This window comes from Martes martes, assembly GCF_963455335.1.
Source record: "Martes martes genome assembly, chromosome: 2".
NCBI classification, from domain to species: domain Eukaryota; kingdom Metazoa; phylum Chordata; class Mammalia; order Carnivora; family Mustelidae; genus Martes; species Martes martes.
In genome coordinates, this window is record NC_137889.1 from 139,332,045 (window position 1) to 139,358,851 (window position 26,807).

The 26,807-nt window shown below is 62.0% G+C and overlaps 1 protein-coding gene across 5 annotated transcripts; it reads right to left on the bottom strand.

The window, feature by feature from the left end:
- Positions 1-519: 519 nt before the first annotated feature.
- On the bottom strand, positions 520-26,530 carry CTBP1 (C-terminal binding protein 1). Of its 5 annotated transcripts, none has more exons than XM_080796628.1 (10): positions 26,330-26,530; positions 16,837-17,032; positions 15,095-15,249; positions 7,683-7,827; positions 5,967-6,173; positions 4,126-4,340; positions 3,062-3,192; positions 2,388-2,515; positions 1,723-1,840; positions 520-1,455 (listed from the first exon to the last, which is right to left on the bottom strand). In XM_080796628.1, exons 2-10 carry the CDS (start codon positions 16,841-16,843, stop codon positions 1,272-1,274), a joined length of 1,290 nt encoding a protein of 429 aa, XP_080652754.1. In that variant the 5' UTR covers positions 16,844-17,032; positions 26,330-26,530; the 3' UTR covers positions 520-1,271. The 5 variants fall into 5 exon arrangements, with proteins under 5 accessions (XP_080652754.1, XP_080652752.1, XP_080652753.1 ...); XM_080796626.1 differs by having other exon boundaries at positions 520-1,458; positions 26,330-26,480; XM_080796627.1 differs by lacking the exon at positions 26,330-26,530 and adding an exon at positions 26,064-26,156 and having other exon boundaries at positions 520-1,458.
- Positions 26,531-26,807: the final 277 nt, after the last annotated feature.

Consider the following 26,807-nt stretch of genomic DNA (forward strand, 5'->3'; position numbering starts at 1 on the left):
ATCTAGCTAGAGACTCGGGAGCAAGCCTGGACCTCGCGGGTGCCCCTCGGACCATGGGCCAGTGCAGGGTAGGGGTGCAGGACCTGAGGGCGCCAATGAGCCTTCCAGGAGAACCCGTGAAAACTGCCAGGTGGGACGAGGGACAATTTGGTCCCGAGCTGCTGTGAGGAAAGGACCACTCTGCTTCACGCATGTCTGCGAGCTGGCAGACCAGAGGTCCCTGCAGCCTTCTGGGCCTTTCAGAACTTCCATCTGCCAAGGCCGTGGCATTTGCTCTTGCCCCAGGCAGGCCCCGGGGAGGCACATGAGGGAGAGAGGGAGCTGTGCCCTGGCAAATGCCATCACTTGCACCTGCACCCACACCACCTGCTGCCCCACGGCAGCAGCTTCTGAGCCTGGACCCACCACCCCCGCCAGGACCACTGACCCCCAGGGTTCCCCAGGGCCACCCGTGGCAGCCAGGACTGGGGCCTGCCAGAGTCCCTAGGAGGCAAAGCCACTGAAACAGACGCTGGGCCTGCCGGCTCTTTCTGGGATTTTTATTTCTTTAAAATAATTCATACAAATGGTTACAGTCACAAACATGATTTTAACCCAAATATTGCTAGCCTACCACATCAGCAGGACGGCACCCGCACAGGCCGGACGCTGGGCCCCACGTCCCCGGGACAGACGCCAACGGCCAGAGTGCGCTGTGGCCCAGATGCGGCCTCGTCTCTGGCAGCCGCTTGATGCCGTCTTCGTTTGGAACAAGGGGATTCATGCCAAAATTAGGAAAAACAGCCTTTGTTTTGTTTTTCTAAATTATTCTAAAAATAAGACAAGCAGGTAGAAAAAACAATGCACTGTGTGGCGTAGAAAGAAAAACGGGAAGGATTCGTTGTCCTGAGAAGTTTGCCAACTGCCTCGTTTCAGGGCGCGTTCCAACACACAAGGGACACAGTCTGTGAGACCGACCTGCTGAACGCACCCTCAGCTTTCTCTCTGTCGACAGCTATGCAAACAAATCCTTTGTAATGTTCTAAAGACTGTACACAGACAAGAACATCCATGATAGAGTTAACTACTAACTTCTTCTGCTTAACGAGGACGCAAAGGACACAGGACAGCGGCTGGCCCTTGGGACAGGACGACTACGGCTGATGCGGGGAGGCCGGCGCCACCTCTGCCCGCCGGGCGCCTGGACAGTCTCTGGAGCGCCGCGGCCACCGCAGGCACCGCCTCTGCACACGCCTGTCCGAGGGCACCGCCCGGCCCGCGCTCCGCCCGGGCTACAACTGGTCGCTTGCGTGGTCTCTATCTGCCTCGGGCTTGACAGTCTGGCCAGGAGAAGGGGCGTGGGGTGGGTGGGACACAGGGGGCAGGCCGTGGGACAGGGACATGGCGCTGGGGACAATGCCTTCCACTGCTGTCGGGATGCCACTGGGGGCCACGCCCACCACACCTGGCGGGTACCTGCTGGGAGAAGGGACGGCGTGTGAGGCTGGCGGGGTTCCTCCTGTGGCCGAGGCTCAGGCCCAGGATGGCTAGGGGCTGCTCCCAAAGGCCCTGCCTGGCGGTACCACCACCCCCTAGGTCTGACATGTCCAGCTCTCACCCCCAGACCTTCTGGTCCATGGGGCCCACAGGAGCATGCACGTCCAGGAAACCCCCCACCCCCAGGACCCCGCCTACAGTCATCACAGAAGTGCTGTGTCCCCTGAGCCCACCCCACCCACTCACCTGTAGGCGGCACCATTGAGCTCAGGGTGCACGACTGCAGGATCCATGCTGGCCCAGTGGGTGGCAGCAGTCAGGTGGTCCTTGTTGACACAGTTTTTCAGGCTGTCAGGGATGCGGCCTGGAGACGCAGCAGGGACGTGAAGGGCAGCACCATGTTACACGCAGCAGGGACGCGAAGGGCAGCACCATGTTACACGTCACACGGCTGCATCTGGGAGTGCTGTGGCTTGGGGGGGTGCGCAAGGCTGCAGGGTCCCCACAGCTGGGCCTCCATCCCTCCCGCTCTCCTCCCCTTGTCTGGATGTGGTCCTCTGACAGCTTAGAGACCACCCACCAGGCCTGAGCAGTGCCCTCAGCTCCCCCCTGGCCCCATGTCTGCCAAGCCCAGGGATTTCAGGGAACAGCAGACAAGGTCCAGCCCAGCTGCACCAGCATAGCCAGGCTTGAGGTAAGAAAGGGCACACATGCTGGATTCCCACAGGGTGACGGTGAGCAAGTGTCCTAAATGTGACGCACCAGGGGGACCAAGGGCTGCGTGGGGAGACCATGTGTAAACCGCGTGCTGACCTCCGCCCCTGGGGGGATGGCATGGGGTGGGCCCCCTCGTAGGGCTGCCTGGCGATGCAAGCCTGGGGAGGAGGCTCGGTCCTGCTGGCCCCCCTCACCTGTGATGGCTCTCCTGATTTCCCGGGCGGCCTCCTCTCGCATCTCGATGGATGCCTGCTCGCTGTACCAGGCTGCGTGGGGGGTGCAGATCAGGTTGGGCGCGTCCTTTAGGGGCCCCTGGCTGAAGCTACAGATGGTACGAAGCAGGTCAGGGTAGGGCAGAGGGTACCTGACCCCGCCTGGCACGAAAGTCCACCCTGGGGTCAGACCAGGGCACCCCAGGTGGGTCACCCTGGCCATGAGCCCAGGGGGAAGGAGTCAGCAGCAGGGAGGAGTCCCAGCCTGGGGTATAGCAACCCATCCCTCCCAACAGGGAGGGCACCAGTCCCCACAGTGACCGGCTCCCGATAACAGGACTGGCTGCTGCCCCAGACGGGTTTCTCAGCGGTGGGGTCCTCAGAGACGTGGCTGCACAGGGGTTGGCTGGCCCCTGCACCGGGGCACCCCCAGACAGTCTACATGAAGCACAGGTCCGAGCCCTCCCGCCCCATCCCCTGCCCGCAGCTGGACCTCAGGCTGGACCCGAAGCCCTAGGACGGGGCCCATAGACTGCAGGGGGGCATCAGGCCCAGCCTCACACCCGACCGGGGCCAACATGGGCCGTGAGCCAGCGCGAGGGCCTGGCGTGGGAGAGGCGGCAGCCAGGAATCACCCAGGTGCTGCCAAGAGGCACCTGAAGGGCTCGGACTCGTGCACGTCTAGGGCGGCGCCCCGGATCCGCCCCTCCTTCAGGGCCTGGGCCAGGGCCTTCTCATCCACCAGGCCACCCCGGGCCGTGTTCACCAGGAAGGCGCCTTGTCGCATCTGGGAGGAGAAAAAAACAGCGTGGCAGTGAATCAACACAGGCCTCTGCACTTAGCCCCCGCCAACACCCAGGGGACAGGACTGGCAGGGACGCAAAGCAGACAGGGGCTGGTGGCAGGATGAGGGCTCAGGGGTCTGTGCGAACCGTGCCCCACCCTGAGGACGCCTGGTTGGGGCACAAGCGCCAACACGCAGCCTGCCTCCTCCTGTTCCTGGCAGTGAGGTGCGGGTTGGGGCGCAGGGTGTCCTGGCCCGGCCCCTAGGATGCACTGGAGAGCCTAGAAAGGGTGTGGCATATCTAGGACGCACTGTGGCCAGGAGTGAGGAACCCAGGCCCTAAGACAGCATCCTCAGTGCAGTGGCCCCACCAGAGGCCCCCATTTCCAAAGCTGGACAGCAGCTTCATCTCCCTTTGCTAAAGGCCCTCAGAGCTGCCCTGAAGGCGCTCCCATTCAGGCTCCGTGGTAACGGGGGCTTCCCCTGCGCTGAGGGGATTGAGGGGACAGACTCCTAGAGACCAAGTAAGCTGCCCCTGCCTCGAGGCTCAGGGCAGCTCCTCCTCGGTGGGCTCTCCCATCCTGGTTTCACAGCTGGTTCTTGGCAACAGCACTCCAGGGCCATGCCCACCCTGACCCCCTGTCCACACCCACCGATGGCAGATAGATAAGACCCCAGGCGCCAGGCCTCATGCTCCCTGAGGGGGCAGGAACCGTGGTGTATAGCACACAAGTACAAGGCAACCAGCAATCGGTGTGCACGCACGCACACACACACGCATGTGCACACATGCCCACACCCGCAGGCTACACCCAGGACGAGGCCCAAGACCCTAAGCGCGGCATGTGCTGCAGCCATGGGGACGCTGGGAGCCTTGGCACAGCTCCAAGCGCAGGCCGGTCTGCAGTGGGCTCCCCAGCCTGTGGGTGCACCCACCTGCTTCACGGTGAAGTCGTTGATGAGGTGGTGGTTGTGCTCATTGAGGCCGCAGTGCAGGGTCACACAGTCACTGTGGAAAAGCAGGTCCTGCAAGGTGCTCACCCGCTGCAGCCCCAGTGCCCGCTCAGTGCCGTCCGACAGATACGGGTCGTAGAAGAGCACGTTGAAGCCGAAGGCCTTGGCCCGGAGCGCCACCGCCTGCCCCACGCGGCCTGACAGGGCGAGACTTGGCGTCACCATGGCCACGGACAAAACAACACCCACACAGCCTGCATCCCCACGGACCAGGACTGACACCGAGGGGAGCGAGGCCCTGTCTGCCCCAGGGCCCCTGCCCAGCCATGTGGCGGACAGGGCATTTGGAGAGGAGGGCAGGGGGCTGGAGGGGCTCCCCGGGGGGTGTATGGGGTCACAGCCGCAGCATCGCAGGTGTGGACCCTACACCTGGGAGGGTGCAGGCCAGAGGGCTCACAGCCCCGTGCCTGAGGAGGCAGGTGCCAACCTGGACACCGGGGGCCACCGGGCAGCCAAGCGCTGGAGGTGGTGGCCAAGGTTCCAACATCTCAGGGGGCTCCCCCCAACCCCTGGAGCTTGCTCTGAGCAAGAGGATGCTGACAAAGAAAACAAGCAGGGAATGGAATGGTCCCATCTGCACCTGCCTGCCAGAGAGCATCTGCCACAAGTGCAGGGTCACCAAGGCCCTAGGGAACCGCCTTGCCCATGAGTGACCCCAGGTGAGGCCAGAGTGGAGCCATCCTGCCAATTCTACCCAAAACACGAACCCACAGCACCGTGAGGTCAAGTACTGGCTGTCTCCTCCTGTCTACCTCCCGACACAAGCTGGCAGATGGCACCTGACATGTACCCAGACCTGGACCACGGTGTAAACAGTTGCAAAATGGTGCCCTGGTGTCAGACTAGACCGAGCATCTGACTCCTGACCACAGCTTGGGCCACGACCTCAGGATGGGGATAGGCAGCCCCACCAGGTCGGGGCTGCACTGAAATCAGGCCTGCTGAGTCTCCCAACAACACTGCTTCAGGAGACCAGGTGGCCCCCAAATCCAGCCAGCCAGGCAAGCCCAGCTCCCCACCAGCCCCCAACAACCCCACCCCAGGCCCCAAGGTGTAGGGTGCCCCTGGGGACCAGTGCTAGGGACCACGTGCCCACGGGCACCAAGACAGTAAGCTTTTCTGGACAAGAGGCCCATGTTGTGGACAGCCGTGGCCCTGGCGTCTTCTACTAATGCAGGCGTGTACCTGTCAGGTGTCCCCCACGTGGCCCAATAGGGGACAAGTCGGGTAGGAGCAGGCAAGGGGCCTCCCCAGAAGAAGCGCGGGAAGCAGTGCAACAAGGGGCTGCTAGTTAGTTCCGACCCCATCCACCCCAGGGCCTCCCAGATGCACAGATCTCAAGTTCAGAGATGGAGACGGACCACAAACAGGGCAGAGGAAAGGGCTGTCACCGACCCCGGATGGCTGCCGTCACCGCGGGTGAACCAGCTCGCTCCACCCACAGCAGGGCTGGGGCCACCTGGCCCTCACCTGAAAGCCAATTCCCCTCAACCATGGGGTGGGGCGGGGGGAGGCAGAGGGAGCATGTCCGAGTGTGGTAAGCACCCGTCAGTATGTGTGACAGGCATGAGTGCACGGCTGTATGCACAGGAATGGGATCGTGGCCCTGTCGCACATGTGTGTGTGTGATCCACACTCAGCACTCCTGGGCAGACAGGTCAGCCCCATGCAGGCCCTGTGCGGGAGGACTATCCGGCAGCCCCGCCAAGCCCTGGCTCACGGGCTCTGAGCCCCTGCAAGAGTGAAGACGGAGCTGAACTCACCCAGTCCAATGATGCCCAAGGTCTCCCCGCGGATCCTGGCAGCTCCAGAAGCCACTTCCCGGATCTGTTCCACGCTCTGGACCCGAGTGCCCTCCCGCAGCGCCTGGTGCAGCCATGTGGTCCTGCGGTACAGGTTCAGGATGTGGCACATGGTTGAGTCAGCCGTTTCCTCGACAGACGCCGCCGGCACATTGCAGACAGCGATGCCTGGGAAACACAAGACACACGGGGGCGGTCACCCAAGCCAGTCCTGGCACTCCCCTCTCCCCACAAAAGATCGGACCATGACACAAATGCAGGGGACACGCTCCAAGCCACCCGGAGAAGCTACCAATAGGTCCAGCAAGTAGACAAGATAGGACACAAGAGAGGCTGCCTGGGCAAATGCCAACACCTGGGTCTGCCCTGCCTGAACTGCTGGCCACTGGACCTTCCAGGAAGGGGTCACAGGCTGGTTGGCATCTAGAGCTATCTGCAGCCTCACACACCCACACAGGCCCCACCCCGCCTGCCTTTGTTGGCTCCCAGGCCAACTGGGACACTCCATTGGACAGGGTGGCCCCATTCTCCCAGCTCCCACAGACCTATCAGCCCCAGCAGCCGCAGACAGAGAGCTGGTCCAGGCTTCTCCTCTGTACTGAGCTTCACTGGCTTGTCCCGTGCCCGCATGGGCTGGTTACCACTGGGGGCCAATGGTTCGTCAGGGCCTCATGGTCCAGAGGTGGAACCAGCCCCTCCACGTTTCTATGCGCCTCTCCCAAGCCTGGCCCCTTCCACCCTCGTTCTGCCCTGTCCTGCCATCTCCTCACTCTGCCTGGGGACTAGTCACCTCCCTGCTTGCCAGAAGGAGCGCTGATGCTCCTTGAGCTATTCCAAATGCCAAGACAATACTCAACACACCCACAGGGCTCCATGAGAGGGCCCAGGGTGGACCTCTACTCCCTTCCAGAAAAAACTCAGCCTACCAGGAAATGCAAGGACAGGTGGGAAGCAGGAGAACCGTGCTATGCCATCCCCCAGATTTGGGGACAAAGCTGCTGGTGGAGAGCGTAGACCAGGTCCTGGGACTTCTAAGTCCCCACCTACCAGGCCTGACCACAGGGCAAGGCCCTGCCTGTCCCAGGTGCAGGAGCAGAGCCCTGGCTTGTAACATCACAAAACAGGCAGACTTGGTACATAGGGACAAAGGCCCCCAGGAGCCCACGGGGTAGAAAGCACGCAGGCCATGGTTCCCCACAGCTGCAGGCACCTTCCTTGGGAGGCTGCCCAGGGATGGGCGACAGTAGGGCCAGAGGGCTCCACCATGTGAGCCGGTGCTGGGCAGGGGCATCTGCACAAGCAGAGTAAACCAAGTCTGTGGCAGATACCGACGCCAGGCCACTCTGACTCCAGCGCTGTCAGCGGCCTTCCGGCTGAAAGGACGGGCAAAACCAGGCACCGGGGGCACCCCCTGCAGTTGCAGGCCCTGGGCACACGCTCACCTCACCAGGCCTGGCCACTACAGATGCACAGGACGTGCATGCCCCCCACAAGGCTTCCTGCGCAAGCTGTGCTGACCTGGGCGCTGGCATGGGGGCTGCACCCCGACAGCGGGCTCACAAGTCGCCTCCAACCAAACTAGGGGCTGCAACGCGATCCTTGGTGTAAAGCGAAGCCAGCCCACAAGACTAAAGAGCTGGGATGCAGCCGCTAAGAGAAAGGCTGTGCACGCCCTACCTAGATCCCCAGCTGACTTGATGTCGATGTTGTCGTAGCCGCTGCCAATCCTGACAATGACACGCAGAGCCTTGAACTTCTCCAGGTCCTCCCGGGTCAGCGCGATGGTGTGGTACATCAGTGCTCCCACTGCCTCGTTCAGCACCTGCCATCAGGACAGCAGCCACCCAGTCAGACGCTGGCCCTCAGGGACCGAGCCTGGCTCTCTGCCGGCTAGCCTGCTGCCCCCAGGCTCCAGCTGCCCCAAACCAGCCCAGACAACCCACTGGGGGGGTGAAGGGGAGTGCCTGCTGCCCAAACCAGCCCAGACAACCCCCTGGGGAGACAGGGGGTGCTGCAAACACTCTCCCCACCCCCAGCCTGGAGGCAGGCTGGGACAGTCCTGAGTGGCCCACAGTTCCCACAGGTCTCCTCCCCTAACTGCACCGCAGGCGGCCTTCTCAGGGCAGGAGCAGGGCAGGAGCCCCTGCTACGATATTGGGGTGGGCAACCCTGCTGACTCTGGGCTCAACTCCCCAAGCAGCGGAGGGTCCCGCCCAGGGGAGAACACTGTGTGTGTGCTGGGGGAGAGGGGAGGGAGGGGTGTGGGCTCACCTTCCCTGTGGGCACCAGTGAAACAGGATGCTGAGGATGGAGAGCATCCAAAACCCCCAGACCCTGCGAGGGCCACGCTGTCACACTATGGGGCAGTGGGTGTGGAGGGGGCGGACAGCAACAAACGGTCCCAGCACAAACACACCCAGGGTCCCCAGACGGCGACACGCCCCCGGGGAAGGGTCGGCCTCCGGGTCACCGTCCCCCACGCCCACCCCATGTGCTCCCCTGCAGCTTCCACAAACGGGCATGAGCTCCACAACAGCCCTGGATGCCTGCCCTGGTGTCCATGGGTCTCTGTGGCCTGGGTCACCTTGCGAGAAGCCCCATGAGCAGGTCGGTATCCTGTCTCCCCAGGGTTTGGATGACATGCTCTGAGGACACTCTGTAAAACTGCCCAGTGGGGAAAACCCTCCCCAAAGTTGGGGATCCACCCACAGCCCCACCCCCACAGGAGTCATAACTCGAATTCTCCATAGGTGAGGACAAACCCTGAAAAGGCAGGCCCATGCGGGACCCACACAGACCATACCCACGCCCTACACAGGGCCAGGTGGAGCAGACCACTCCCCATACTGCTGCTGCACTGTCCCCAGCATGCATCGCACCCCCCCCCTTGGTGCCTTGGAAACGACTGAAGCCCCCAGATGTGCCCCAGCCAGGCTGGGGGGGGCCGGTCGGGGACGCCCAACTTCTTGGGGGCTTGTCCCAGGTCCAGCAGGGCGGTGGGCCTGTGCCCCAGGGCCATGAGCGCTGCCTTAAAGGGCTGTTGTGTTGCACCTGGGACACACTCTGACGACAGCCAGACGCTGGCAGAGGGCGGGCACTATCCAATTTCCCAGCCCAAGGGCAGGGGGCCCAGGATGCAATCCATGACCTGTCATGGTTGAGAGGCGGGCTTTATTTGCCCCTGGCGGATACAATGAGCCTTACGGCCAAGGACATGTCACATTCAGCAAAATGCTATAGGGCACCTATAACCCGGTGTGGGCCACCCCATCCTCCTCCACACGGGAGTCTCAAGGATGGCGACGGAGGCCCGTCCAACAGGTGAGGGAGGCCACCCCAGGGGCTGTGCGCAGGCTGCTGATCCACAGGCCCCATGCGTGAGCCAAGGGCACCACACCCCTCCCAGCCCGCATGTGGGTTATGTGCCGAGTGGCCTAGAGCAGTGTCTCGTGTGGGGTACATGGCCTACAGTGAGCTGCCCACTCTCCCTCTCATCCCCTTCTCCCCAAGAGCTGAGTCTCTATCACACAAATGGCAACCCAAAATGCGGACAGCTCCCTCTGAGGCTGGCATGACCTCCCTTCCCCTTCTAATGGCAGATGGAGCCAGGAGCACTTGTCCTTAGCGGACCACACAAAATAGGTGAAGGAAGAGACAGTTAAATAGCAGGACAGAGGCCGCGTAGGTCCCTGGTCCTGGGAGCCCTGGCGGGCCTGACGTTAAGGGAATGGTTGGGTGTTGCTGGCACCCGCTAGGATTCCTACACTGAAGATTCTAGAAATCTCAGCTCCTGTTCCTACACCAAAGACCCCAGGAACCCCGGCTCCTGATCCCGCAACTGAAGATCCCAGGAACCCCTACTCCTGATCTCACACCAAAGATCCCAGGAACCCCGGCCCCTGATCCCACACCGAAGGTCCCAGCAACTCCAGCTCCTGATCCCACACTGAAGATCCCAGGAAGCTCAAACTCGGTTCCCACACTGAAGATCCCAAGAAGCTCGACCCCAGTTCCCACACTAAAGATCCCAGGAAGCTCAGTCCTGGATTCCTGGGAGGACATCAAGGCTGCACAGGCACGGACTCCTGGTACCTTGACTGGACCTGGTGTAGGTGGGGTGCGGGCACACATGGGACAGCTGAGTGGCAGTGAGTGCCCACAGGGCAAAATGCATGGGGACAGCAGCTAATAAGTGGACACGGTGAGGGCCTGAGATGGAGGGGAGAAAGCAGACCTTGCTGACAAGACCCGAGGAAGACCCCCTCTGGCCACCCTGTGCTGAGCTGCGTGGACTGGAGAGGAAGGCGGCCACGATAGTGGGGGGCGAGTGGACAGATTTGTCAGTGCCTACTGTGGGCAGACAGAGCCGTGCACTGGGAAAAGAAAGATGCATCCGGGCCAGCACGAGCAGCAGCAGCCCTGGTCTCAGGGACAGAAAGACTGTAGAGAGGGACTCTCCAGAGGTGAGTCTGAGTCTCTGGCCTGGGCAGCAGGACACATGTGGGCCTCCTCCTGAGATGACCATGGGGAGGAGGCTTAGCTGTGAACAGGCGGGGAGGAAGAGCCTCAGAGCACAGGCCAGCGGTGTATGTGTAGATGGCAGCCTTCTCTCTATCTTGAGCACTGAACCACGGCATAATCAGTCTCCAAATCACAACTTTGTCCCATGTTCCACCCTGACACCGACAAGCCATGATTCGTCTGGATGTTCCCTACTGCTAGGGCTTCTGGACTGCTTCCACTGTTGGCTGGGCCATGGTAAAAATGCATGGTTTCCTTGAGCTGAGTCCATAGGATGGAAATTAGCGGGTATGCTGGAGATCCATCTGTGAGGCTCTGGTGACGGCCACCAGCTGCCCCTAGCAGTACACCCACCCTTGGGCATGGACTGCACAGCCCTGGGTGGGCCGGAGAGCAAAACCCCACACGTGGTACATACAAACTGGCATCCGTTGTTTTCACCTTAATTTGCATTTCTGAGGGTGACTTGCCCACATACGTCTCTAGATAAATTACTTTTTCACGTCCTAGTTGTTTTTCTGCCGAGCATATTTTTAATCACATGGAACCCAGTGAAGCATTCTCAAAACCGGGACTAGAACCCACTTGGTGGCTGCCCAACCCTGACCCTGGGCCAGGGAGGCCCCACTCAGCTGCAGGTTGGAAGCCCACTGCATGGGCAGCTCTGTCCAGAGGGATGCAGGCCTGGGCCACCGCACTGCTCCAGCCAGCCCCTAGGTCCACTGTCCTTGCAGGTTCCTCTTATTCCTGGTTGTGACTGCAAAGTGGCCAGGACAGCCCCAGGTATAACAAAGACCTCCCAGGGAGGAAGTCAGCAGGAATCCCCAGGGCCCAGTCTGTCTCCGTAAGCTGGAAACCAGTAAATGTCCATTCATATCACCCTCCACCAGCTGTGTGACCAGGTGGGTGACTTGTGTCCCTAGCCCCGGAACAAGGTACATGGGGCCCACCTTGCAGAATGAACCCAGAGCCCTGGGTGCTTCCAGTGGCAGCAGGGCCTGAGGGAAGCCGGGTCTGGCTGGCCAGAAGGATGCCTGCTGGTGGGCTCTCACCAGGGCCCACCACACGATCCCAGAGGTGGGTACCCCGCTCACATCCGTCACACACAGACATGCATGATTTGTAAGCGTCCCGTGACTTCTATAGATTTTACTTACTTTCTGGGTCATTTTGTGTGACTTCAGCTCAGAAAAGTGTGGCACAGGGCCTCCAACACACTTCTCTATGGTTCCAGACACTTTCCTGTGGCAAACAGCCATGTGCAGGTCCAGAGAACACCACACCCTTCAGGTCTGCACAGCCATGCCGAAAGCCCACCAGAGCCAATGTGGCCATGCCCCCCGCGGAGCAGGAGCCGTGCCTCACGCCTCTAGGTGTGCCCATGGGGTGGGGACAGTGTTACCTGCTTACCAGCAGTCACTCTGTCTTTGCCCAAACGCCCCCTCTGCCACCCACCTTCTTCTGGGAGGCTGAGCATCCGACATCAAGCCCTGGCCGCTGCAGGGACTGCCACTGTCCACCCACTTCTCTTATGTTCTGTTCTTTCTTTAGCCACGATTGTTTCCGATTGCCTCTGAATCAAACCACTTTCCCTATACACGGCCCCATTTTGTGCACCCATATATCTCACTCACTCAGGTAGGAAGCACGTCCCCTCCAGAAGGTCCCCTAATACATCTGCTGTGGGGGCGCCTGGGTGGCTCAGTGGGTTAAAGCCTCTGCCTTCGGCCCGGGTCATGGTCCCAGGGTCCTGGGAACGAGCCCCGCGTCGGGCTCTCTGCTCAGTGGGGAGCCTGCTTCCTCCTCTCTCTCTGCCTGCCTCTCTGCCTGCTTGTGATCTCTGTCTGTCAGGTGAGTAAATGAAATCTTAAAAAAAAAAAACATCTGCTGTGAGGCGTGCACACCTGCAGCTGTGCCAGGACTTACTTCCCCACCCTCTCCCCTTCCCCAGGGGGTCTGTCCCATTGACTCACAGGCACCGACTCACAGTCCAACTTTCTGCCCAGTTACTGGGGCTCTCCTGCCGCCCTCCGCTCACATCTGAGCCTATTTCTGCACGTGCCTGGACGTTCCCCTCACGTCTCCCTCCCAGGACTGGCTCCTCGAGGTTTTCCCTGGCATGTCCCTGAAGGGCCGCCTTACTGCCCACTGCTACAGGTGTCCCGCTTTCCCAGATGTGCTCCTGGGGGACCCCTGCTCCGGGTCAGCAGACAGCACCCTCCCACCCCACACAGCCCTCTCTCATGAGGACCCCTTCCTTTGCAGCTGAAGATCTTCAAAGAGCTCTCCAAGAGAGTAACGGAAACACCCCGCTCCAGTTCCGTCGGACACACAGCGCTGGGTGAAAGCTGTTTTCCCCGGAAGTTATAAAGCACCTGGCGTGGGGCTGGTCTGATTCTCATCTCTTTGCCGGGAACACTGGGGCAGCAGAGCATCCTGCGAACCCTGTCCTGGGTTCACACTGCAAGAGCTAGTCTCCACTGACCTTAGAAGGTTTCTTCAGCATGACGTGCTGAGGATGGCACGGTCTGTCCTCTGTGACACTCAGCGTCTGCCATATAGCTAGTTACAAGGGTCCACAGAGATGCGTTGTTTCCCTCCAAGCCAAAGCCTGCAGACAGGTGGTCCAGGGCCCTGGGTCAGCTCCACGGCCAGCAAGGGCCAGGGCTGCTGTCTTGTTGCTTGGCCAATCCCAAACATGGTTCCCCTTGTCCAGATGGTTGCACAGGGTCCAGCCATCACGTCTGGTTTCCCACAGAGAAGGGAGCTCTGCTGTGCTCTCCCTGGTTGGACTCTGTCACTTGGCCACAGCAGCAGCAAGGCTCGGAAAAGGAAGCTAGCTGAGGCCTTCGGCTGCACCCAGCAAGGAGCTCCCCTTTAGCCTCCTCGCCTCGTCTTCCTCCCAGGCTCCCCTTAACTGCGTCTTCCAGGCTCCTTGTTAAAATTTAAATCTTCCACTCGCACGTTTAATTTCCAAGAGCGCCTTCAAGTTCTCGGATGACCCCTTTCAATACTGCTGGCTGCACGGGTCTTGCGAGGGCTCACTCCTGCTCATCTCCAGAGCACCACTCACCCGTTTCCTGCAGACTCACCCGTTCTCCAGATGGGCACCGTCCATGTGCTGGCGTGGGGCAGAGTCGCCAGCTCGCTAAGGCTGTCCCTGCCCCTCCCCGGGGCTCTGACTCGCTTCTCTAGGTCGTATGCTAACTTGAGATCATTTTGGTAAATTACAATCTTAAAGGAAAACATCCGTTTTGTCTTAGTTTTCAGATTTATTGACAGAACTTGTTTTAATATTGCTCACAATTTTTAAACATTTCTGTCTCTTTCATTTACTATCTCTGATTTTTTTTAGTATCTTCTTAGTTCAAAACCGTTTCAAATTCACAGAAAGTTGCCAGAAGCTGCCCTCCCCAACTCTGCCGCCTGTCTGTCCACTGTGCCTGCACGTGCGCAGACGAGTGGCTCTAGCCCCCGGTGGTGAGAGCACCCCCAACCCCGAACCCCGGCTACTCTGCTCCATCCTCTGACCTTGTCGCTGAGATGAGCAGAAGCACACAGCACCGAGCCCCAAGGCGCCAGCTGCGTGTCGCACACGCTCCTCCCACGGCCCAGGACACCGGGCGCCCCCGTGCTGCCAAGGCCACCCACTTCTTCTGCTTCTGGGGAGCAGGGCTGCGGCCACACTCGAGGGCAGGATTCGGCGGACACTGAACTTCGCCTTTCTGGGGCAGACACCAGGGGTGTCACCGGCAGGCACGTCACGGCATGTGCCTGCTCCAGAGGGACCACAGCCGGCTGGTGGGTGACACCTCATCACGTTCCTGCACAACCCCAACCCCACGGGGTCCCAAGGTTTCTGTCAACGGCGCCGGACCCTCAGCTGCCCCACCCCCATCCCCTCCTGCTGCGTGAGGACCCTCTGGGTCTTCTAGACTTTCCCCAAAGCTGCTCCCGGAGCTCTCAGCTCCTTGTGAGGCTGCAAGCCCAGTCTTTCTCTCTGCCTGTGTCCTCGGTCCTGGGACAGACATGCAGCAGGAAAACGAGTGCTGGGGATGATCTGAGGTCCAGCCAACGGGCCTTTCCTGGGCAGAGGACTGTCTGTTGCTCCTACCAGCACCCCCAGGACAGCAGGATCCCCGTTCAAGGCTTGCTGTGGCGGCTACCAGGCTGCATGGTAGGCAGTATGTGAGCACAGCTGTGTCCCATCCATCCTGGCACCAGGACCCGGACCTAGACCCAGGGCATCAGCTCCGCTTCCAGAAGGGCGGACACTCCAGGCCTAAGTACTTGACCGCCAGCCAGGGACAACCTGGGAGACCAAGGTGGGACCAGGTGACACAGCTCATCGGCCCCCACTGCTGTCGGCCAGGGGCTGACGGCGCCAGGCTCCACGCTCTGGTAACATGTGGTTACAATGGCAGTGGCTCACAGAGCCACAGAGTAGCCCTGGCTCCACGTCAGCAGGGGGTATGACAGGGGCCCCAAGTCTTGGTGGCCTGGGAGCCACGGAGGCACACGCTTGAGACCCTGCCCTCCTCGCTCCCCCAAGCACCCTGCACAGTTACCTTCTCGTGGATCTCCTGAGTGGACTGTGCATCACAGAAGGCCACCGTGGCCACGTCTTTCAGGATGGGCATCTCCACCGTGCAGTCCCGGCCATCGAGCAGGGCCACCAGGGGCCGGGGGTGCATGGGCCCGTTCATGATCGGGGGTCGGACGCCTACAGAGACAGGAGTGATGCTCAGTGCCCATGGTGGCCCCACCAGAGACCTCGCTTCCCCTGGCGCCCACCACCACCCACAGCCCCACGAGTCCCAAGTGTCCACCCGTCGGGATCTTGTCAAACCTGAGTAAAAACACCTCTCCTAAAAGCCAACCCGTGTCAGCTACGGCTCACCGACCCCAAGCGAACAAGGACCCCAGCCGACCGGCACCCCCGCCACAGGACCTGGGGCCTAGCCACATGTGGAGGTGCCACGGCAGCCCTGCGCCAGGATCTGGACCGTCTTGACCAGGCACACGCAGACTATGATGTCACCAGCTTCCAGACAGCACCCACTGGCCCTTTTCCATCCGCGGCTGCCACATGGCTGCCCAGAAACACTGATGGGACCATCCCCCAGGCCCAGCACCCTCTCATGCACAGAAGGTGCAGAGGTGGGGAAGGGCTAAAACATGGGGGATGCAGCTGGAACCCCCGACCTGCCTGGAACAAGATAACAACAACCAACAGCTCTTTCCGTAGGAGAGGTAAGCTTGCCTTGTCCTGCACCAAGCGGATACACGAGGCCTCCCAGGTGACCAAACCCATGGCCTCACCAAGACCAGCCCAACCACTGCAAAGGCAGCCCTCCCTCGCAGGAGAACGGGGGCGGGGACAGCGGGCTGCCTGGAGCCTGGAGCCCAGTTGTGGCCTCCCCCCGCCCCCGGGCAGGAGGTTCACCCTCCACCACGTGAGCGGCACAGACCTGGCAGCCCCGCTGGCGGCTCCGTGTGGGCCCCGTGAGGCCAGAACGCCTCCTGGGCTGTGTCCCCCACTCCCTGCTGAGCAAAGTGATTCCTGCCCCTGCAGGGTGACAAGTCACCCGCATCCGGAGAGACAACATGGGAGTCCTGTGTGTGGGGACCGCACCACTCCTCTCCCCAGCCTTCCTCAGAGAACGGCGATGTCTCATGTGTGAGGGTTATCTACGTGCTCGGAGCGCGCTGATCATCACTGCTTCCGAGTGAACTGGAAAATGCCTCCCACCGTGTCCTTCAGCTTCAGTTTCTAGAGAACACGGCCTGAAGGACCGCCTGTGAGGGGAGCTCGTGGCACAGCTACGAGGCCGTGAGAAAGGCTGTAGCATGTGGGTGGAGCTGCCGCCAGGTACGAGAGACCACCCCCCCCCACCCCGCCAGAAACTGCTGTGACCCACTGGGCAGCGTATGAGAGGATGCTGCCTCCTGACCCCGCAGTCGGCGCCAGAACAGGCCTCGGGTTTCCACGGTAACACGGAGCTCATGGGAGGACAACCAGAATAGACCTACCAGCAACCTGTGAGGCCTGGCCCACCAGCGGCTTCAGACCTCCGTCCGGGACCCCCAAGGAACTGCTGTGCTCTGCTGCCTGGGGGGGCCTCATTGTGGCTGGCGTACCACAGGGTGTGTCGCCGCCCTGACCCACCGCATTCACCACAGGGAGACCCCGGAGTCCACCGGCCCCTTCCTGGTGCTCAGGCCGCCCCGCGCTGCACGGACATGAGCGCCGCACAGTCTCCAAGGGACTGGAGTAGAGCGGCTGCACGCTCCAGGAGCCCCTACCAACCTGACATTTCTTAATATGGGCTCGGCTTCCACGACCATGAATTCGACTTTTCAAAGCGTTTTATCTTCAGAATCCCCGGGCAGAACCGCGTCCTGTCACTGGATCCTCATCCCACGTCTTTAATTGTCTCGAACCAAAGCTCTTAGGCTCCTGATCCGCAGCAACCACTGAAGCCTGCACCGGGGTCAAAGTCTGACTAAAAATTAAACACAAGAGACACGTTAAAATCCATCCAGGGCCAACAGGAACTTGCAGACGCCAGAAGGTCCACAAGGGGGAAGCTTCTCGCTGCATCTCTTTGTGGCCAGGCTGGGACCCACGAGTGAGCAGGGGCCACCCCCGGTATTCCGAGCAGACAGCGGGGCACGGCCAGCGTACGAGTCTCCCTCTAGGGGCCTGGCCCCAGCGTTCCCTGCAAGGACTCAGGAACCCCGCCCCGGGGTGCCACCAGTGTCCATGATGTGTGAGGTCTGTGGTCAGCTCCAGACATTAGTATCTCGCTGCCAACAGCCTCCCAGGCCTGTGACCACGCAGAGAGAGGGGACTGCAGATGAGGCTTCCAGGAATGACCAGGGGAGGCCAACTGGGACACAGGCCCCCCTGGCCAGTCCCTGTAGGCCACACCCCAGGGAGAGGCATTCGACTCAGGCACAGCTCACCTAACAAGGCACAGAGGACACGCATGCACACGGGTCACACACCTGTCAGGGATAGGCTGAGGTTTCAGGAGTGCTCCAGATCCACCCCAAACATGGGACCCCTGCTCCCAGCATGAGGACCCCACACCGGCTGGCCCCCAAGGCGAGGCTAGACATCACTCTGACCAGGACCCACAACACCACCGGCGTGTACCTCAGGAGCCCCGCACAGAGCAGGAACGTCACAAGGGTAGGAGGCTGCATGGATGGACGCAGGGGTTAGCTGCACCCCGCCCCCAAATGCTGGTCACATGGAAACTGGGCAGACAAGCCCCAGCAGGGACGGGCCTGCAGCCCACGGAACCCGGGCAGACCCCTGCTGCAAGCAGCATGTCCACACCTAGGATGGGTGTCCCGCTGTCCTGCCCTGTGAGCCTGGGCTTCTGCAGGCGTGATTTCTGACTGAGCTCCTCTGTCCCCACCCCAATGCGCATGTGCCTGAGAACCCACACTGCGATTGGGCTCAACTACACAGGATCCAGACTGGCCTGTGGGGAAGCCACGGCCAGGCCAGCCACGTGCAGCCGGCAGCAACACCAGGATGTGTGGGGGTACGGGGCAGGAGGGCAGCTGTGTGTGCTGGGGGTCTCAGGCCCAAGCTGGGGCCAGTCTGAGTGCTTCTCCCCTTGATTCCTTCTGTGGGTTTCAAGCACCCATACTCCTGACCAGCTCCCAGGTGGCTGAGTACACTGGCTCTCTGCCAGGACGTGGATGGCTCACAGGCCTTTATCCCCGCGACGGGCTCCACACTGGGCCGCCTGGTCAGAGAGCACTGAAGCCCCAATGTGGGAGGAAGGGGTCCCGGCAGGTAGCCCAGGGTCCGCAAAGACCCTCAGTTCCATGAGGCTTCGTGCCAAGGCCCTTCCCTGGGCTGGGCCAAACTGCCCAGGCCAGCATCCCGCTCCCCATGTCCCGCCACAGCTTGCCATAGCCGACCACCGGGCAGGGACCACTGGCCAGCTCAGGCCTGGCCAAACTGGCTCCGTCCTGTGCTGTTGCGGGCTGAGCTATTCCCTCTGTGGGAAGAGGGACCCTCCCTCAGTAGAGGATATCGGAGCCCCTTCTCTCCCTGTCACTGCAGTCATAGCTAAGAGTCCTTCACAGGCAGGTGGGCGGCAACGGGTGGGCCCCCAGCAGGGGACTGTGTCATGCTCTGCCCAGGTCAGACCCACGCCAGTGCTGCTCTGAGGTCAGGCACAGATGGCAGGAGGGCCTGAACCCTCCTGATGCACATGAACTTCTCCTCACAAACTTGTAGCTTCAGGACACCTGGCTCAAGAAAATACAAAATGTGGGAAATCGTCTGTGATGGACCCTCCTTTAACTCTGTTCCACAAAGAACATGCCCGATGAGCCACGAAATAAGACAAATCGCTCACACTTCATGACGCAGGAGGGGGTGCTCTGTGACAGGGTGACGTCCCAGAGAGCTCTCAGGGACCCTCGGGGACCGTCCAGCCCTGGCCTCTATGGGTGTAGAAAGTGGCGGCAAGTGTGAGGTGTCTGGACGGGGAGCGGCAAGTTGGCCGCCAAGAACGCAGACCACCCTAAGGATGTAGGCCTCAGGTCAGGGGTGAACCAACCTCAGCCCAACAAAGCACTCTGGTCTGGCTGGCTGGCCCGGCTTCCTCAGGGCTTCCCACCCCCACACAGCGGCGAGTACCCTAGATCAGGCCCCACGGGAACCCCACGCTGCCAGGCGCCTGCAGATGGTAAGGGAGGGAGACACCAGCTGCAGACAGACTGGGGCTGCGATGAGGCAGAGGCAGGAGAGAGCGCCACAGAACCCCAGGCCCTGCAAGCCAAGTCCATTCCATCTCGCCAGGTCTCCGCGCTCCTCGACTTTCCGGCACTGGCCCCACACCTACTCCAACAGCAGCCACAAGATAGCAGTGGCCTCACGCTGGGCAAAACCACAGCCATCCCCTCCACGGAGCCCAGGGCGCTCAGCCCTCCTCAGCCTGGAGGGCCCCGTGAATCATGCTCAGCACGTGCAGGCGACAGAGAGTTTGGAAGGGGTCACACCAACCATGCGGTCACAAGGCTTTCTGCAGTTTTCTTCCTAAATTCTAGAGAAGGAAGCACCAGGCATGCCTGACAGCAACCAGAGTCCCCCGCTGGGTCCTCCATGGTCGGTGTGGCCCCAGCAGACAGCATAGGCCAGTGGTGCATGTGCAGATAGCGGCCTTCTTCACATCTGCATGCTCGTTCCCACTGAAGGTAGGGAGAACCAGACCCCTTGGGCATGTGAGGCATCTCACCCCATGCTTGACATTGTCCCTGGCTCACCTTTCTCGTGAAAATGATTTCAAATGGAAGCATTGCTTTGCCAACAGCTGACCGAGGTTCAGAAGCGCACAAGCAGCCTAATGGGCCAGGGTGCGTCCCAGGCTGCCTTCCCAGGGGTGCTAACATGTGCCCACCCAGGGGAGGGCAGGCAGGTGTGGGGCCCCAAAGTCAGGCTGCAGGTCGCAGGACCCAGCGTGCAGATGTGTGGTGATTCCAGGCCCAGTTTGTACATATACAAAGGTGAGCCTGGCTCTTGCCCATCCTGGCCCCGGGGCCCCACAAAGAGCATGATGGCATCTTAGGGTGGGGGAGGCTGAGCCCAGCCCAGCAACAGCAAGTGACATGGGACCCTGCCACCCACCCAACTGTGCGGGAGAGCATGAGACCGAGTGACAACAAAAAGAATCTGGACTAGTGCTGGGGGGGCGTGGAAATACCACACTCCACTTCTCTCCTGGAAAACGCCCAACAGAAGCCCTGCCAGGTGACCTCACGGTGCAGAACGACCACGGACACAGGCGGTAGAGGGGGTACGGCGAAGGATGATGGAAACACATGGGGTGGCCATCACCCAGACGTGGAGGGAAGGCCCCCACACGCAGTGTGGGGCTAAGGACAGGGCTGAGGGGACAGGGCCTCATGGCCAGCAGGCCACCAGCACCTGCCATGGGTCCTCTGGTCACCGCTGCCCAACCAGGTCTAAGGTTTTCACTGAAAGCATCTTTTCTCAAGCATTTGCGCTGCACGCCTAACCATCTGTAAGACAGCTTTGCTGTAAAAGATAAAATCAAACTAAAGGACATTCATTAAAATGAATGTAATAAAACTTAAAAAACAGACAGCAAAATCATAGAAATGTTACTGCAAAATGCTTGCTATTTGAACATATTTAAACGGTGGAGGGCAGGTTCGGGTGGTCCCAGCCAACAGCTGGTTGCATTCTGCACCCACCCCCCAGGTGGCAGGTACTGCCCCTGTGCTGAACCCCAACAGGGAGCACAGCCATGGTGGCTCAGACCCACACCCCAGGAGGCCATCAGGGGGCTACACATTACAGAAGATCCTGCCCCCCACCCCCAGAAACGAAACAGAAATGCCCCCCAGTCAAGGAAGCCGATACAGCTACAGCGTCTGCAGTCATTTTCCAGAGCAAAACGCCCGGCAGGTAGTTAGGGACACGGTACTCATGCCTGCACCTACAGGAGGCCAGGCCTCTGCTCACCGTCTGCCCCCAGGCGATGGCCCACATTTACAAAGGGACAGCTGATGGGTGGACCCTGGGTTGGCCTGTAGCCCTCAGCTCCACTCCACATCTCCCGGGTGCCTGTCCCACAGCCGCTGACATGGGGCTCCTGGGAGCCACCTGCTCCAAACAGCCGGCCCGAGAGCCCCTTGACCAGGGATGGGCCTGAGTGTCAGGGGTGGGATGCAGGCTGCTGCACCCCAGCCCTTCCCCCAGGGTTCCTCCCTGGCCACCTCTGGCCCGATTCTGATGTCCCACTCTGGATGGACACCTGGGCTGCTCACAGCTTCACAGAAAAAGGGGCTCATGGGCACCAGCTCCACACCTCGCAGGCACCGGGCACACAGCGGCTCCCGCACCTACAGCTCACAGGGAGTGACTGAATCCTGATCACCACCTTGACACGTGCACGGGCTTTATTCCCGTATGATAAGCTGTGCACTGAGAGGTGGCCCTGGGGGGCTGGGCGCCCACAGAGGGAGGTGACCAAGCACACACACCTGCACCCCTACAACTCAGTAAGGTGGTGGGGGAAATGCAACAGTCAGCATGGCTGGCGACACAGGAGGCCCTCACGGGGAGGTGGGGCATGGGGCAGCGGCAGGACCCCAAACGTGGGCACAGAATTCCAGGTCAGACAGGCAGGTGCTGGTCTGGCGGCAGTGGAAGGGGTCCCACCCCGGGGCAGCTGCCTGCAGGGACTGCAGACCAACCGTGCTGCCTTCAGCATCTTCCTGCCAGTCTACAACTGGTCTCAAAGTTCATTTTAAAGACAACAAGCAAAGGAAGGGACCGCAGCCCACCGGTGATTGGGCCACTGGGCGGAGCTCTAATCGGCTCAACCCCACCCAGCTGACCTCCAGAGGGATTGGGGGTGCAGCTGGCACACTCTGGGGACACTCGAGGAGTTCCCCCCTCCCCAGACCAATCACAGCAGCTCCCTGGCACCTACACCAGCAGGAACCCCTGGGGGGTGCTGAGAACCCAGGCCCATCTGACCTTGGGATCCCATCCCTGGCTGGTCAAGCCTTCCCCTTGCAACTCTGACAAGCATCCACACTCAACACCCAGAATTCACCCCTAGAGTGCTCCCTGATACTTCTCCAGCCTCAGAAACTAGGCCATCTCCCACCTGCTCAGGCCCCAGACTCTGGTCTACCAAACCCCAGAGCACCACCCCACCCCCCTGGGCCTACATGCTCCCACTAGGACAGCGCCCCCCCCCCCCAAGTCAGAGACTTCAGAAAGGAGACCCAGAGCTCCTCACAGACTCAGCATAAACACGAACTCCTTAGTATGGCTGGCCCCTGCTAGCCCTTCCCTCCACCTCCACGAAGCCAGGCCCTCCGCCACAACAGGCTTCCCATCATCGCTCACAGCCTCCCAGAAAGGGGCTCTGGAAGAGCCGGCGGCAGGGAGACATCACTCCCTGCTGTGTGGGAGCCTTTCCCAGAAGACCAGGAGCTCCGCTCCCTCAGGTGATGAACTGAAGGCCACTGGCATAGAGCTGTCCCCTTAACTCATCGTGAACCAGCAAGGCGCTCACACCCCCACACGTAAGTCTACTGTAGACGCATGTTCTCATCCCAAGACTCCCACATGCTCTTCTCTCGCACTATTATGTGTGCGCACATGTGTGCTGCTAGTCTGGTGGTGCCTCAGAATCCCAGCCTGAGAACCTGGGGCTGAAGGACCGTCACCTTCCTGCCCTCTGCGTGTGATACTCAACAGCTGCTGCAGGGAGACCCCAAGTGGGGATGCAACTCCCAAGGCCGGGCCTCCCTGCACCACACGGACGTCACAGACTCAGGAAGACCAGAGTTAACAGCTCCGCAGCCCAAGGCAGGCAGCCTGACAAGGGGCCCAGGGGTAAGGAGCAGGGGTCCGACAGGCCAGAGTTCATGCCTGGGGTGTCCAAAAAGCGGCCCCACCCACACTAGGATTTCTTCTCAACTGTCCCAAGTTCCAATCCTACCAGGTGGTCACCGTCCTCCCAGCCCCAGTCTAGGGCCAGGCTGCAGAGCTGGCAAGGACATAAAGGACCCCCCCTCCCGGGGGCCACAGGAAGAAACTCGGCCTCCCCTTGGCATTGGCACGTGACGAGAAGTCCGTGAGCTCTCTGGCTCGGCAGAACATTGGTGCCCCCCTCAGGACATCCGGGGGCTCGTTGGGGCAGACAAGCACGGGCCCCACACCAGGGCACAGCCCGTGGGCAGATCCACAGCTGAGCTTCCGCAGACAGTAGTAACCTGGGATGTGAAGTCCCGTTTGGGACCTGGAGGCAGGTGCACTGCGGCCTGCCCGCCCCCCCCAATGCAGATGACGGTGCTAGGGCCAGACACAGCCTCCCCTCCCCCGGAGCCTGCCATGGGTCCTCCTTCGCACCACCAGTGCAGGGAAACCAGGAGTCTTCTAGAAAGACTTCTGCCACAGGATAAAAAGCCTCATGGTGTACAAGCCTTGGACTGGGTAGCTCCTCCACAACCAAGAGCTGCAGGCAGCCAGCAACCAGCTGTGCTCCAGCTGCTCAGACCTGGCAACAGCCCAAGGGCACTGGCACAGGGTGCTCCAGGGCAGGTGAGAGGCCACGGCAGAGAATGGCCATGTCATGGGCCCAGCCCTCTGCTCGTGGCTGGCTGGCCACAGGAAGTCGCTGCCAATCTCAGCTTCCAGCCGGCTGGTGGGGCGCCAAGGCCAGACCCACTTCTGAGCCCCAAAGGCCCTTCTCCTACAGGGATGTGCTCAACTCTGCCCCGGGGTCCCCCCAGTGAACATCTGACAGCTCACCCCATGGCCAAGCCACGTGTACACACGGATAGAGATAGGGCGGCTCCAGCCTCCCAGGGCATGGGGCTCTCAAAACAGTTAGCAGGACATCAGCAGCTCTGGGCTTCCAGGCGCCCACCCCTGTGTGTCCTCAAACTCAAGAAGAGGCTATAAGGGAAACCCCAAATGCAGCCGGGAGAGAGGGTCCAGGGCTGAGACAGCTCACTCCAGCCACAAGTCCATTTCTCAGAGGGGGCAGCAACCCGTCCAGGCAGAACAGGCTGGAACCGCACAGACACCCCCAGGGAGGCTGGACGAGACATGCCTGCACACAGCAGACGCGATGCCCCAGGTGTGCGTCTCTCCCAAGATCTCATAGAGATGCCCAAAGCAAACCATGTGCTCAATGGTGCTAAAACCCAAGTGAGAAGAAACCTGGAAAGCCAAAGGAGCAGAGCACATAGCAGGCACCGCCAGGGGCTGCAAGGAGGGGGGACAGACCAAAGCCCGGGTCCAGAGAGAACCCCCATGGCCAACTATGACAAAGTTCTGAAGGGCAGAGGAAAGGCGAACCATAGATGCCACGCATGGCCAGGATGTCTTCCAGGGACAGCAGGACAATGATGGTGAGCACACACAGCAGCTACGGAAAGCAGGGGCCCCTCACCCTGACCCTGTTCCCACCGTGGCCCTGACACCAGACCCCAACACTTGGCAGATGCTCACTTGTGATCCTAGATGGCCTCACATGGCCATCTCCACCTTACAGACACTGGTCAATGGCTTGGCCGGGATATCCCAGGGATGGGCTTGGGTCTGTGTGTTGGCCTTCTCTGATCACTCCTCCAAGAACATTGGGGATGCCCACCCACGCAAGAGCGGATGGCCTGTGAGGACCCTGGGGTGGGTGTGCACAGATCCAGGTGCCTCCAACGCCTGCACTGCTGGAGGCCAGCCGCTCCCAAGAACTCTCTTGTGTATGTTTTTATACAAACGAAGTCACTGCTCTTGAAGGGGAGGCTGATCCTGGAAAAGGGGATGTGGACGTTCCAGCCACCCCAAGAAGTGGGAGCTGAGTGAGGATTTCATGTCTGTGAGTACTCCATTCAGACTAACCAGAAGAAAGCCAATCCTGTTCAGCTTCTAGATGGCAAATGGTTCCCCTCTCCCCCATCCAGGTTAATCTGTCCTAAACCACGGGGAAAATGATCACTGCAAAAGGGTCTGGCTGCTGGCCAGGTTCCGGGCTTCTCCAAGATGCTGCCAACGTGAAGGCCGTCCTCCCGGGCATGCCCAGAGGTGGTGCCCTCATTTCTCAGCAGGCGGGCAGAGAACTGGGCAGAGCACCCAGCCAGAGAAAGATCTAACCTCCAACGCGGAGGCTCAGGTGTGGCTGCAGGGAGCCCCAGGCTCCGACGGCCCGGCAGAGGTGAGGAGGAGGAGCGGCGGCCGCGGGCCCACCCAGGCCGGCCCCTCCCCGGCCACCCCCGGGAGCGCCACTGTGGACGAGGCCCGAGCCCGGGAGGCTGGAAGTGGACCAGGAACTGCAAGATGGCCCCCGACGCTTGGGCTCGACAGGGGCACCAGGCACGGAGCGGGCCAGCGAGCCAGGACCCACCCGGCGCGTCCCCCGCTGGCCCGCCGCCCCCGGCCGCAGGCCCCCCGTGTGGTCCAGAGCGGCCGCCAGGGGCCCGGACACCCTTCAGGACACCGAGGGGGGCAGCTGCCGTGGGGGCAGCAGAGCCGGGGCCACAGCTCCGAGCGACTGCGGGAGCGACGGGAGAGCCAAGAGCGTGCGCGGCGACCAGGGCGCCGAGCTGGGATGCGTGCACCCGGGCCGCCCTCCCCACCGGCGCGGCCTCCTGACTGTAAACGTGCGACAAACGAGAGATGCCGCGATGCGGGGCCGCCCGGGGGCACGCGGGGCTCGGGGCCCGCACGCAGCCCGCACCCCGCCGGCCCACGCCGGCCCCCGAGGTGATTGCGCACGCCGGCGCGCCAGAGCCCCGGGGAGCAGGAACGCCGGCAAAGGCCCCCGAGGCCCAGGCGGGGCGAGCCCACGCGACCGCCAGGAGCCCGGCCCCCGCAGGGTGCGCGCGGGCCTGGAGGCAGAGGGCCGGGCCCGGGAGGGGGCCGTGGGTCAGCCGGGTCCGAACGCCGGGGCGCGCCGCGGGTGTGGCGGGGCCTGGACCAGGGGTCAGGGGCCCGAGTGCGGCGCCCCTTTGTGTCACCTGCGCGGGCGGCTGCGGCGGCGGCGGAGGGCGGGCGAGCAGGCGGGCGGGGCGGGCGTGACGGCGGCGCCGGCGCACGCGCATTCACAAGGCGCGGCTCGCGCACGCGCACGGCCTTTTGCAGCCCCGCCCCTGACCCCGCCCCCGACGGCGCGCGGATGCCGGCGCGCACGCGCACTCGCACACAAAGCCAGGGCCCGCGCGCCCCCGCCCGCCCCGCCCGCCGCCCCGCCCCCGCGGCCGGAAATGCGCGCGCGCGGCCTTACCGAGCGGCAGGCCCTTGTTGAGCAAGTGCGAGCTGCCCATTGAAAGGCGCGGGCGGCCGCGGGCCCCGACGAGTCCGGCGCGCTCCGCCGCGAGCCCGGCGCGTGGGGCGGCCTGGGCGCCGTCCGCTGCTCCGCCCGCTCGCCTGCGCCCGGGCGCCGCCGTGCCGAGCCGCGCCGCGCCGCGCCAGCAGCCGCTCCACCGGGCGGGGACAGGCGGCGCGCGCGCGGGCGGGGCTTCCGGCCCAGCAGTCTCCTGTTTCCAAGGCGCGGGCGCCGCGCTGCACGACGCGGGCGGCTGCAGGCCGCGCCCGCCCGCCCCGCCCGCCCCGCCCGCCCCGCCGGGGCAGCGTCGCTCTCCTGCCTGCGGCGCCTGCCCACACCTGCCTGCGTCCGCACAGAATCCTGCTCCGCACCCACCAGGCGCCCCTTGCCCCGCACCCGGGCTCACGCGCGCGCGCACACACACACACACACACAT

Bases quoted from the DNA above. Each gene is read 5' to 3' on its own strand.
- CTBP1 (XM_080796629.1), bottom strand. From the start codon at position 26,369: ATGGGCAGCTCGCACTTGCTCAACAAGGGCCTGCCGCTCG. The intron at 3,193-4,125 runs GTGGGTGCACCC...TTCTCCTCCCAG, and splicing joins ACGACTTCACCGTGAAGCAG to ATGCGACAAGGCGCCTTCCT. The intron at 2,516-3,061 runs GTGCCTCTTGGC...TACCATCTGTAG, and splicing joins CACGAGTCCGAGCCCTTCAG to CTTCAGCCAGGGGCCCCTAA.